Source organism: Styela clava, chromosome 14 (genome assembly GCF_964204865.1).
Source record: "Styela clava chromosome 14, kaStyClav1.hap1.2, whole genome shotgun sequence".
Taxonomy (NCBI): domain Eukaryota; kingdom Metazoa; phylum Chordata; class Ascidiacea; order Stolidobranchia; family Styelidae; genus Styela; species Styela clava.
The window spans coordinates 11,403,528-11,416,455 of record NC_135263.1 but is presented as its reverse complement, the minus strand read 5'-3'; the positions used below and the strand labels follow the sequence as shown (position 1 = coordinate 11,416,455).

The 12,928-nt window shown below is 31.2% G+C and overlaps 1 protein-coding gene and 1 long non-coding RNA gene across 2 annotated transcripts; both read left to right on the top strand.

The window, feature by feature from the left end:
• The first annotated feature begins 4,575 nt into the window (after positions 1 to 4,575).
• On the top strand, positions 4,576 to 6,200 carry LOC120341478 (uncharacterized). Its single transcript, XM_078120251.1, has 4 exons — positions 4,576 to 4,880; positions 5,354 to 5,405; positions 5,635 to 5,747; positions 5,994 to 6,200. Exons 1-3 carry the CDS (start codon positions 4,612 to 4,614, stop codon positions 5,740 to 5,742), a joined length of 429 nt encoding a protein of 142 aa, XP_077976377.1. The 5' UTR covers positions 4,576 to 4,611; the 3' UTR covers positions 5,743 to 5,747; positions 5,994 to 6,200.
• A 1,657-nt stretch (positions 6,201 to 7,857) lies between these two features.
• LOC144431906 (uncharacterized) lies at positions 7,858 to 9,777 on the top strand. Its single transcript, XR_013480261.1, has 3 exons — positions 7,858 to 8,027; positions 9,035 to 9,147; positions 9,394 to 9,777. It is a non-coding gene; the product is annotated as an uncharacterized LOC144431906 (long non-coding RNA).
• The last annotated feature ends 3,151 nt before the right edge of the window (positions 9,778 to 12,928 follow it).

Below are 12,928 nucleotides of genomic sequence, written 5' to 3'. Positions count from 1 at the left end.
ATTTTTTTTTCTGAATGGCAAATCTTCTCGTCTACTGCTAATCTTACAATGCTACTCTAATTGTTGAAAAATGATTTTTATTTCGACGTTAACAATTTTTTCACATTTATGTTTGAATATTTTGAGGATATAAGAGAATTCGAACCGTAATCAACAAGAATGAATTCCGTGTTTTTAATCCAAATAGTCTTACTGGCAATTCTTGCTTTCGATACTGGAAATTCCTGGAGTCGACGCAGACGTTGCGCACAACCGTTCAAGGAAAAATATGAAGCAAAAGAAAAAGAAGTTACAAAACTAAACAAGAGAATCCAGAGCTACCAAAGCTTGATGATGACCATGGGAAGCTTGGCTGAAAAAATAATTAATCACGGCACTCAGATTACGAATGAGGGCAACGAGCTTAAAAACCTCCATTCAAGATATACGTAAAAAAAATCTTATATATATACATATTTTTTCCTTTTCCATGTTTACAAAAAAATAAAATTCTCAATGTAAATATGAAAATTTGCATACTTTTATAATTGAACTCAACATGACCCTCTTTATTTGAACATATTATATTTTTTATTTTGATAAAAGATACATAACCATAGCATGGATCAATTACTATTGTGTTTTTATTTTTCCATGATGTTAAAACTATATAACATATCTAATTGAATAGATTTCAATTTTGAACAACTACAGGATTTTAATGAGGCTTTCAATTTAATTAAAGTGTGGCTACATCGTTAGTATGTGAGCTTATTTTTTAGTAATGCTTTTGGTAATGACCATGAGAATTGCTGAAATCATCAATGTCCATCCAAGTTATGTCATTCGTTGGTCGGTTCCGTCCTGTTATAATAACTTCACCTACGCATAAGTAGTTAGCCCACCATTGTCCTATAACCGATGAAGCTGTGTGGATCGGATAAAAAGATATGCTCTTTCTCGTGATCAAGGAGTTTCTTTTTATTTGTTATTCTATCCTGCAACGTTTCTGAGCAATCGACGTTTTCTTCCCATTGTCTTCCTTCATTTTTATTACTGTTACCATTTTTTTCATTGTTGTTTATTTATTTTAACAGGAGCAGTGCGATTGGTAATGACACAGCCGACGACAAACCTGCCGAGGTGACTAATACTGATTGTACCTTTCAATTTATCGTTGTGGAAAGCACGTTGCAAATACACTTGAACGGATAAATTTATCCAATTAATTGAATCTTTTTTTTTTTATATATTTTGTTATGTTTATAACGCACCATGCGCACCGCGATTAAATTTGTGGTATATTGACTGAGATATGCATTGTAAATTCTTGTTTATTTAGAACCCTGATTCTGAAAAACAAGATGCTGATAATCTAGAGATGTTTGAAGATGTTAATAATTTCTAGAAACAAATAGTGAAGATGATGAATTCTAAACATGGTAATATGCAAGTTAATTGCTGCTTCTTGCGTGTTTAAAAAATAAAATAACATTGTATTGGAGTTGAATTGTCAGTGAGTAAAAAATAGATTGTTGCCTGAAAGTTTAAAGATAATAGAGTAAATTGTATTTGTATATAAATTTTTTAAAATCTAACTTAAGCTTGATTAAAACTAGAATTTTGAAGCTACCAGATAATCGAGGGATATTTTTAAATACATGACTGACTTATTTCAATTGTTTTTGCAGTAAATTATTCGTACATTTGTCTCAACTAAAAGAATTCAATACAAAAATTGAAAGATTAAGGACAACATATTACTCGGATAGATGATGAAATTACGTCTGATTTGTTAAATAATTTTTTTTCAAAATTTTAAAACGACGTATAAACTGTTTATTTGATTTTTAGTGCATCTTAATGATAATAAATAATATAACAAGAAACATTCAGAATTTTTTTTATGTCTGCATAACGGGGCTGCTTTTTAATACGACTCAAACTGAGCTAAGTTACGCCAGATTAAATAGTTAAGTTTGTACCAGATTGAGTTTAGAAAACTTTGATTTTGGGCTTGTATATTTTCATCTTCAAGATTTGCTTAAGAAATGAACATCAGCTAAAATATCTTATCGCCATGTTATAGTGACATTATCCAAAATATATTTATTGGCGTCCGACCGAGTTAGTTGTTCACAGTATATTCTGTATTGTAGCCTAAATACTTATGTAAAGACGAGAAAATATTTTCATGTTCATCGGATCATATAGTATAGAATGATCAAAGGTGGGCAAGGTCTTTGGACCTGGGGCTTGAAACTTTGCCCATCTAGGCTGGCGGGCCACGTAAGTGTGACGTAAAATTTACATTTTATGAACAAAATTTACAGTGTTTCAAAAGCAAAAGTAGAAACAATAAGCTTCGTGACGAAACTAAAGTAAATCGCAATTTGGTTTTAGTTTGATTTATCCAACATTTCGGTCGTCTTTGGTCTTGAAGAAACGAACGCCAACCCTTTAAAATTCGTGTGACACGTTGTAGTAATGATGTGAATTATACTTTTCTACGGCACAAATGTAACCCACCAAAAAACAATCAATCACACATTGTCATCCGCACTTTCAAGTACGTCAGTGTGAGCTATGGTCTTCAAGCGATTTTTGACAGGACTAAGATGTAAGAATCTAGTTGATCCAGTCTAGTAAAATTTCATGATCCTTCAGAGCCAGAGTTGAATGTTTTGCAGTTTTTGTTTGGTTTTTAAAATGATTTTTAGTCGGTGTGGTAGAGTCTAAGTTTCGGACAAGGATGTCAGAGTCATGTTGATCAACTAAAACCAAAAAAGTTTCGGGCGACATACGTTTCAGTAAAATTTTATGATCCCTCAGACTCAGAGCCAGAGTTGAATGTATATTTGTTTAATTTATTCTTATTTAAATCATTGAACGACTTTCAGTTGTGATCAAATGAAGATAATTTTTGAACTCACAGTTCCGTGAAAAACAACCCTCTTTACTTGAGTGACGACTTGAAACATTATAATGACTATGGTTAAGTAAAAAGCATTATCAGTCTATTTCAATTCACGTTAGTGGAGGTAGTGAACTCATATTTTCTACTTAAAACTCTCAACTAACTAACATTAGCAAGACAAAAAATGAAATTCCCAAAAGTGACCTTTTAGCCCGGTTAAGAAATTGTAGCATATAGGCACATGTTGTTGATGTAGTTTAATGTTGTAGACACAGAATACAGAAGATTGTTAAGACATGACGACATCGAGAAACGAGACGACACTTATCAAGACGATTCGACTCCTAATACAAGACCTCTCAATACATGACTTCTTCAATACCTCACTTCTTCAATACCTTTCAAATATCCTCTTGAAACCTTATATACGTATGCGCGTATGGTGATATCGATTCCGTTAGGGTTATCGATTCGGGTTGGAATACTAATTAGCATCTGGTGTCATCGATCCAATTATATTTTTGGTTGGCATCTGTTGTATAATTACAACGGGCCCTTTATCGACCTAATTTATGAATTTGGAGAATTTTTATTATTTTTATAAATTTTACTTAAAATAACGAATTTATCCCTAAAACCCAACATTAGAATTTCAACGTTTGAGATTTGGCATATGGAGGTTATGAATAGGGGAATTTTATCTTTATGACATTACTATTGTTGATCAGAATCCACATTTATGTACCTTCCGGTTTGGTATTCAGAACCCTATGGGTTTTTTAAGTGACAGTTTGAAAAGGAGTTTTGATCAAAATTCCGGATCTGAAGACCTCGCGTGTTTTCAGTTTAATAAGTATATTCGCATGAACAATGAGTTGTTCATTACATATGGTGAATTCTTCTGGTGGAATACCTAAATCGACAGCATAGAGCTCTATAAATTAGGCAGTAGCAACTTGTCCCATTTTATTGGTGTTTGTGTCTTCTGGTGCGGAGTAGTAGATTTGTGATTGGAATCTTGGGCGTTATTATACTACTTTTGTATGTTTTGGATGAGAAGAACTTCCGGGTTCGGTATTATACACCCCATTTATTACGTTCTGGGTGAGGTGGCTGATATTATCTTTCACCCCAGGATTTGTAACCTGCAATGTTTACGTGTTTGAATATGAGTGTTCGAGTGATTTTACTATATTATCACAGCCCACCCAACTTTACCTATAGCTAACACATTAACGACTAGGGCGATTTCTGCTCAATCCATTTTTTAACCCAAGTACACTCTAAGAATTAGTAGAATAATTAGGATGATATACAGATGAGAATTCCCATTTAAATTCGGGGATCCTGGCGATATTCAATTGCCCTTCCCTATTATCACTTACCTACTACCTTAACCTAAAGATGTGGAATCTCATTATAGAAATACTACCGAATCGTTAGCAAAATACGTTAATAATTTAGTCATCTTGTTAGGTATTTTTTTCCCAACTAACAATAACGCTATTTGTACTCATATATTTGTGTACTGATCCCTTATTTGCCTTTCTAAATGACAAATCTACTCGACTACTGCTATTCTTACCTAGTGCGGAAACTAAAAATCTTTCAATATTCCTCTAATTGTTGTGAAAATTTTTTTTTGCTGTTTTTTTTTAATACGTATTTTTGAATATTTCAAGAATATAAGAGAATTTAAACCGTAATCATCAAGAATGAATTCCGTATTTTTAATCCAAATAGTCCTACTGTCAATTCTTGCTTTCGATACTGGGAATTCTTGGGGTCGACGCAGACGATGCCCAACGCCGTACAAAGAAAAATATGAAGGAAAAGAGAAAGAAGTTACAAAACTTAAAAGCAGTATCCAGAGCTACCAAAGATTGATGATGACCATCGGAAACTTGGCTGAAAAAATAGTCAATCACGGCACCCAAATTACGGAAGAGGGCAACGAGCTTAAGAGACTCCAATCAAGCCATATGTAAAACAATATTATATATATATATAGATATATTTTTTCCCATGTTTGCAAACAAATGAAATTCTCAATATAAGCCAATCATTTAGGGTCAAGATAAAATTTGCATATTTCAACTTTTATAAGTACGATTACAATTCATCATTAGTATATGGACGGATTTTTTGTGTAATACTCATGGTAATGACTGGGAGGATTGCTGAATTCAGCAATGTCCGAGTTATGTCATTCGTTAGTCGGTTACGTCCTGTCATAATACCTTATAATACCCGCTACTCATAAGTGGCCCATCGTCTTATAACCGATGAAGCAGTAGTAATTGGATAAAAAGTTATCCTCCTTTCTTGTGATCAAATAGTTTCTTTATATTTGTTATTTTGTCCTGCAACGTTTCTGAGCGGGCGACCTTTTCTTTCAATTGTTGTCCTATCATTTTTATTGCTGTTACCAATTTTTCCATTGTTGTTCATTTACAGAAACAGTGCTGTTGGTTATGGTTATGACACAGCCAGCGACAAACCTGACGAGGTGAGACAAAAATTAATCTGGTTTGCAACAGACCAACAGAAACTGAATCTGTTTGTACTATTCAATTTATCCTTGTAGAAATGCGCTGTTGTAAATACACTTTTAACGGATAAATTTGTCCAATTAATTGAATTTTTTTTTATATATTTTGTTATTTTCAAAATGCATCTTGATTGAATTTGTGTTATATAGACTTTGATATGCATTGTCAATTCTTCTTTAATTTTAGCATTCAGATTCTGAAAAACAAGATGCTGAGGATCTAGAGATGTTTGAAGATGTTAATGATTTCCCAAAACAAAATAGTAAAGATGATGAATCCACAGATGAATTCTAAACATGGTAATTGCTGTTTCTTGCGTGTTTGAAAAGTAAATAAAATAATAAATTGTAGTTGAATTATTAGTAAATGAAAAAAGAGATTGTTGCCTGAAAATTTAACGATAATTGATTAAATCGTATTTGTACATAAACTTTTTAAAATCGAAATTAGGCTTAATTAAAACTTGGATTTTGAAGCTAGATTTTAAGATAATGCAAAGGATTTTTTTAAACACACAATTGACTGATTTGTTTTTGTTTTTGCAGTGAATAAATCGTACATTTGTCTCAGCTAAAAGAATTCACTACACAAATTAGAAGATAAAGGACAACATATTACTCGGATAGATGATGAAATTGCGTCTGATTTGTTTTAAATACCCTTTTTTGCAAAATTTTAAAACGACGTATAAACCTGTTTATTCAATTTTGGTGCATTTTAATGATAATGAATAAAATAACAAGGAACATTCAGTTTTTAATTTATGTATGCAAAACAGCCTGCGTCTTGATTTTTAATACGACTCAAACTTAGCTAGGTTATGCCAAATTAATTAGTAAAGTTTGTACCAGGCCGATTTTATATATAGGGAGAATTAAGTACAGTACAGAAAAACTTCTATTTATGGCATGTTCATTTTTATCTTAGATGTTTGCATAAGAAATAAACATGGGAAAAAGAAAAAGAAAATTCATCATCCCAATGTTATAGTAACATTACCCAAAAGATATTCATTGGCCACCGACAAAGTTTGTTGTTCATAGTATATTCTGTATTGTAGCCTAAATACTTATGTGAAGACGAAAGAATGGATGCATGTTCATAGGATAATGTAGTGTAGATTCATTGATTTATATAAACAAATTGAACAAAGAACAAATTGGGAAATTTGACAGGATTTTCTCCATACATGGGTCCATTGAAATCTCTACGGTATTTTTGCAAAGCGAAAAATTCCAGACCATATTTTCGACCAGTCGGAATTTTTTTTTTATCTCTGGTAGCTCTGATGCACCTTATTTTAATTAATAAAAGTGGTTGGATGAAAGGAGGACAATACTTGATCGGTAGTTTGCCACACACGAGTTCTCGAAAAACCCAATATCGTCAAAAGTATTTTAGTGTGTGGGATATAGATTACTTTTACATATAAATTTACGTATATTTGTTAGCGCTTGACTCATTTGTTTTGAACACGTAATACGTTTATTTGTACATGGCATAACAAAGAAAAACGTTTCATAACGAAAACTTTGCAAAAGGGAAACTTACTTGCATTTCAAGCTTCTACTTTTATGCAGAATTTGATTTATTTACTGGTTGAAAACCCAAGTATAGTTATCCTAATTCTTCACTTTTCAATCGATTCGTATTAACACATAACCGAATTCTAAACTGCGACTGCGATACATAGATTTCAAAAGTGTAAGACTGATTTCCTTGACCTAGGCATATATATGTACTTATTTGATATGATCTCAATGTTATAAAGTAATAATATTCAAAAGATATTTGTTGGTCATCGACCAATTAAGTTGTTTATAGTATCTGTCTTGTAGGCTACCCTCAATATTCGAGTTAAGGTGAGAAATTATTCCATGCACATTAGGTAATATGATAAAATCCATATTGAAGCACTGGACCTAGGTTGTATACCATAGCTTCAAAATTTTGTACTATTCAGAAGAACATCTTGGCAAATGGACATAGAAAAAATATGGGAATTTCATGGATTTTTCCCACAACATAAAAAAACACAAAGATCAGAGGAAATTTCGATAGTATTTTTGCAAAGCGAAGATAACATTTTTTTCGGATTATCAGAATTTTTTTCATTGTAATATTAGAAAAAAACATTTGATGTCATTTTGTTCAATAAGAGTGGTCATTATAAACTATAGGACAACAAGACATTTTAAAAGATCGGCGGTTTTTGACATATATTGTCTATCAAAAAATCTATGCGTGCATTTATTCATTTTTTCAACATTACAGTCTGAAATCTCCCACAGATTTTCTCAAGAATAAAAGAGATTCAACGACAAGAAGCATTATAATTATGAGAGAAAAAAGTCTTGTGAAACGTTTTAAAATGTTTTGTTCCGGCTAACTTATTGTGTTGTTTTTATTTTTATTTTTTTCTTACTTATTATTTTGTTTTTTAAATCCTATTTCTATTTCATCGTAAATTTTGTGGCGTATTCTTTTTGACGTTTTTTTCTTTATACTTTACAGGAGTCGATGAATTAATAATAGCAAGAGTAAGGTAAAGGGGCAAGCATTATTTCCCGCACAATAGTGTAAGTATTTTGTACTTATGCTCTATAAAAATCCTAAAGTATGGCTCAAAAAGCAATTCAAATAAACACAGTGAAGTAATAGCTTGGTAGACAAAAATTCGACAGGCTAAACTTTTTGGGGAAGATCTTCAACAAGTTGTATTTACCATGAAATATACTGCGTTTTATAAGAGTACTGATAGTTGAATCGGCTAATCAAACACTTTTTGTGTACAAGATTCAGTTTGTGAGATTTACGCAATATACGCAAGACAGCGCTGTATCCCATTAACTGTAAAGGTTGCTAATGAAAAATCTTTTAATTGCGACAGAAACAACGTAAAACATCCCCTGTTTTAGCGGAGATGTCAGAGTATGGAAAGCTCATTCACTTTGGACTTGTGGTTACTCTGAAATAAAAGCCACATGCTAAAATCCATGCAGTCCTAAATATTATTTAGGAAATATGCATGCCAGTATTGTCTTACGGCCGACCAGTCGCTAACGACCACCAACTCAAACAGGCGGTAATGAATCGGGTATGCATTGCCAAACCGGAAAAATTGTCATTCTTCCAAAAATAAGCTGTAGTACATAGCTTTGCTCGTAGTGAAGATGCGTAAATATCTTGAAAAATATTGCTGTCCACTACTTAAACGTCATGCTCAGTATTTGGGAGTCGACTCAAGACTTGATTACAAATCAAGTCTCGCCAATTTGGGAATCGTACTCAACTTTGCATGATACATTACAATATATATCAATCAAAAAACACAATTTTATCGTAGGGTTACATTTAATTGCATTCCGGATTGTATAAAGTTTATATTATATCAATGATCACAAAAAGTACAAGATCATTCAATTTATACTTGTAGAAATGCGCTGTTGTAAATACACTTTTAACGGATAAATTTGACCAATTAATTGAAATTTTCTTATATATTTTGTTATTTTCAAAATGCATCTTGATTGATTTTGTGTTATGTAGACTTTGATATGCATTGTCAATTCTTCTTTTATTTCAGAATTCAGATTCTCAAAAACAAGATGCTGAGGATCTAGAGATGTTTGAAGATGTTAATGATTTCCCAAAACAAAATAGTAAAGATGATGAATCCACAGATAAATTCTAAACATGGTAATTGCTGTTTCTTGCGTGTTTGAAAAGTAAATAAAATAATAAATTGTAGTTGAATTATTAGTAAATGAAAAAAGAGATTGTTGCCTGAAAATTTAACGATAATTGATTAAATTGTATTTGTATATAAACTTTTTAAAATCGAAATTAGGCTTAATTAAAACTTGGATTTTGAAGCTAGATTTTACGATAATTCGAAGGATTTTTTAAACACACAATTGACTGATTTTTTTGTTGTTTTTGCAGTGAATAAATCGTACATTCGTCTCAACTAAAAGAATTCAATACACAAATTAGAAGATAAAGGACAACATATTACTCGGATAGATGATGAAATTGCGTCTGATTTGTTTAAATACCCTTTTTAACGTTTTAACTGTTTATTCAATTTTGGTGCATTTTAATGATAATGGATAAAATACCAAGGAACATTCAGAATTTTATTCATGTATGCAAAACAGCCTGCGTCTTGATTTTTAATACGACTCAAACTTAGCTGGATTATGCCAAATTAATTAGTAAAGTTTGTACCAGGCCGAGTTTATATATATGGAGAATTAAGTACAGTACAGAAAAACTTCTATTTATGGCATGTTCATTTTTAACTTCGATGTTTGCATAAGAAATAAACATGTGAGAAAGGAAAATAAAATTCATCATCACAAAGTTATAGTAACATCACCCAAAAGATATTTATTGGCCACCGACAAAGTTTGTTGTTCATAGTATATTCTGTATTGTAGCCTAAATACTTATGTGAAGACGAAAGAATGGATGCATGTTCATAGGATAATGTAGTGTAGATTCATTCATTTATATAAACAAATTGAACATAGAACAAATTGGGAAATTTGACAGGATTTTTTCCATACATGGGTCCATTGAAATCTTTACGGTATTTTTGCAAAGCGAACAAAAAATTCCAGACCATATTTTCGACCAGTCGGAATTTTTTTTTATCTTTAGTAGCTCTGATGCACTTTATTTTAATTAATAAAAGTGGTAGGTTGAAAGGAGGACAATACTTGATCGGTACTATTCAGAAGAACATCTCGGCAAATGGACATAGAAAAATATGGAAATTTCATGGATTTTTCCCACAACATAAAAAACACAGAGATCAAAGGAAATTTCGATAGTATTTTTGCAAAGCGAAGATAACATTTTTTTCGGATTATCAGAATTTTTTTTATTGTAATATTAGAAAAAAACATTTGATGTCATTTTGTTCAATAAGAGTGGTCATTATAAACTATAGGACGACAAGACATTTTAAAAGATCGTCGGTTTTTGACATATATTGTCTATCAAAAAATCCATGCGTGCATTTATTCATTTTTTCAACATTACAGTCTGAAATCTCCCACAGATTTTCTCAAGAATAAAAGAGATTCAACAACACGAAGCATTATAATTGTGAGAGAAAAAAGTCTTGTGAAACGTTTTAAAATGTTTTGTTCCGGCTAACTTATTGTTTTGTTTTTATTTATTTATTTCTAACTTATTATTTTGTTTTTTTAAAGTATGGCTCAAAAAGCAATTCAAATAAACACAGTGAAGTAATAGCTTGGTAGACAAAAATTCGACAGGCTAAAATTTTTAGGGAAGATTTTCAACAAGTTATATTCACCATGAAATATACTGTGTTTTATAGGAGTACTGATAGTTGAATCGGCTAATCAAACACTTTTTGTGTACAAGGTTCAGTTTGTGAGATTTACGAAATATACGCAAGGCAGCGCTGTATCCCATTAACTGTAAAGGTTGCTAATGAAAAATCTTTTAATTGCGACAGAAACAACGTAACAACCGGAAAAATTGTCATTCTTTCAAAAATAGGCTGTAGTACATAGCTCTGCTCGTAGTGAAGGTGCGTAAATATCTTGAAAAATATTGCTGTCCACTACTTAAACGTCATGCTCAGTATTTGGGAGTCGACTCAAGACTTGATTACAAATCAAGTCTCGCCAATTTGGGAATCGTACTCAACTTTGCATGATACATTACAATATATATCAATCAAAAAACACAAATTTAGCGTAGGGTTACATTTAATTGCATTCCGGATTGTATAAAGTTTATATTATATCAATGGTCACAAAAAGTACAAGATCATTCAATTTATACTTGTAGAAATGCGCTGTTGTAAATACACTTTTAACGGATAAATTTGTCCAATTAATTGAAATTTTCTTATATATTTTGTTATTTTCAAAATGCATCTTGATTGATTTTGTGTTATGTAGACTTTGATATGCATTGTCAATTCTTCTTTTATTTCAGAATTCAGATTCTCAAAAACAAGATGCTGAGGATCTAGAGATGTTTGAAGATGTTAATGATTTCCCAAAACAAAATAGTAAAGATGATGAATCCACAGATGAATTCTAAACATGGTAATTGCTGTTTCTTGCGTGTTTGAAAAGTGAATAAAATAATAAATTGTAGTTGAATTATTAGTAAATGAAAAAAGAGATTGTTGCCTGAAAATTTAACGATAATTGATTAAATTGTATTTGTATATAAACTTTTTAAAATCGAAATTAGGCTTAATTAAAACTTGGATTTTGAAGCTAGATTTTACGATAATTCGAAGGATTTTTTTAAACACACAATTGACTGATTTTTTTTTGTTTATGCAGTGAATAAATCGTACATTTGTTTCAACTAAAAGAATTCAATACACAAATTAGAAGATAAAGGACAACATATTACTCGGATAGATGATGAAATTGCGTCTGATTTGTTTAAATACCCTTTTTAACGTATTAACTGTTTATTCAATTTTGGTGCATTTTAATGATAATGAATAAAATAACAAGGAACATTCATAATTTTATTTATGTATGCAAAACAGCCTGCGTCTTGATTTTTAATACGACTCAAAGTTAGCTGGATTATGCCAAATTAATTAGTAAAGTTTGTACCAGGCCGAGTTTATATATATGGAGAATTAAGTACAGTACAGAAAAACTTCTATTTATGGCATGTTCATTTTTAACTTCGATGTTTGCATAAGAAATAAACATGTGAGAAAGGAAAATAAAATTCATCATCACAATGTTATAGTAACATTACCCAAAAGATATTTATTGGCCACCGACAAAGTTTGTTGTTCATAGTATATTCTGTATTGTAGCCTAAATACTTATGTAAAGACGAAAGAATGGATGCATGTTCATAGGATAATGTAGTGTAGATCCATTCATTTATATAAACAAATTGAACATAGAACAAATTGGGAAATTTGACAGGATTTTCTCCATACATGGGTCCATTGAAATCTCTACGGTATTTTTGCAAAGCGAACAAAAAATTCCAGACCATATTTTCGACCAGTCGGAATTTTTTTTTATCTTTAGTAGCTCTGATGCACTTTATTTTAATTAATAAAAGTGGTTGGTTGAAAGGAGGACAATACTTGATCGGTACTATTCAGAAGAACATCTCGGCAAATGGACATAGAAAAATATGGAAATTTCATGGATTTTTCCCACAACATAAAAAACACAAAGATCAAAGGAAATTTCGATAGTATTTTTGCAAAGCGAAGATAACATTTTTTTCGAATTATCAGAATTTCTTTCATTGTAATATTAGAAAAAAACATTTGATGTCATTTTGTTCAATAAGAGTGGTCATTATAAACTATAGGACGACAAGACATTTTAAAAGATCGTCGGTTTTCGACATATATTGTCTATCAAAAAATCCATGCGTGCATTTATTCATTTTTTCAACATTACAGTCTGAAATCTCCCACAGATTTTCTCAAGAATAA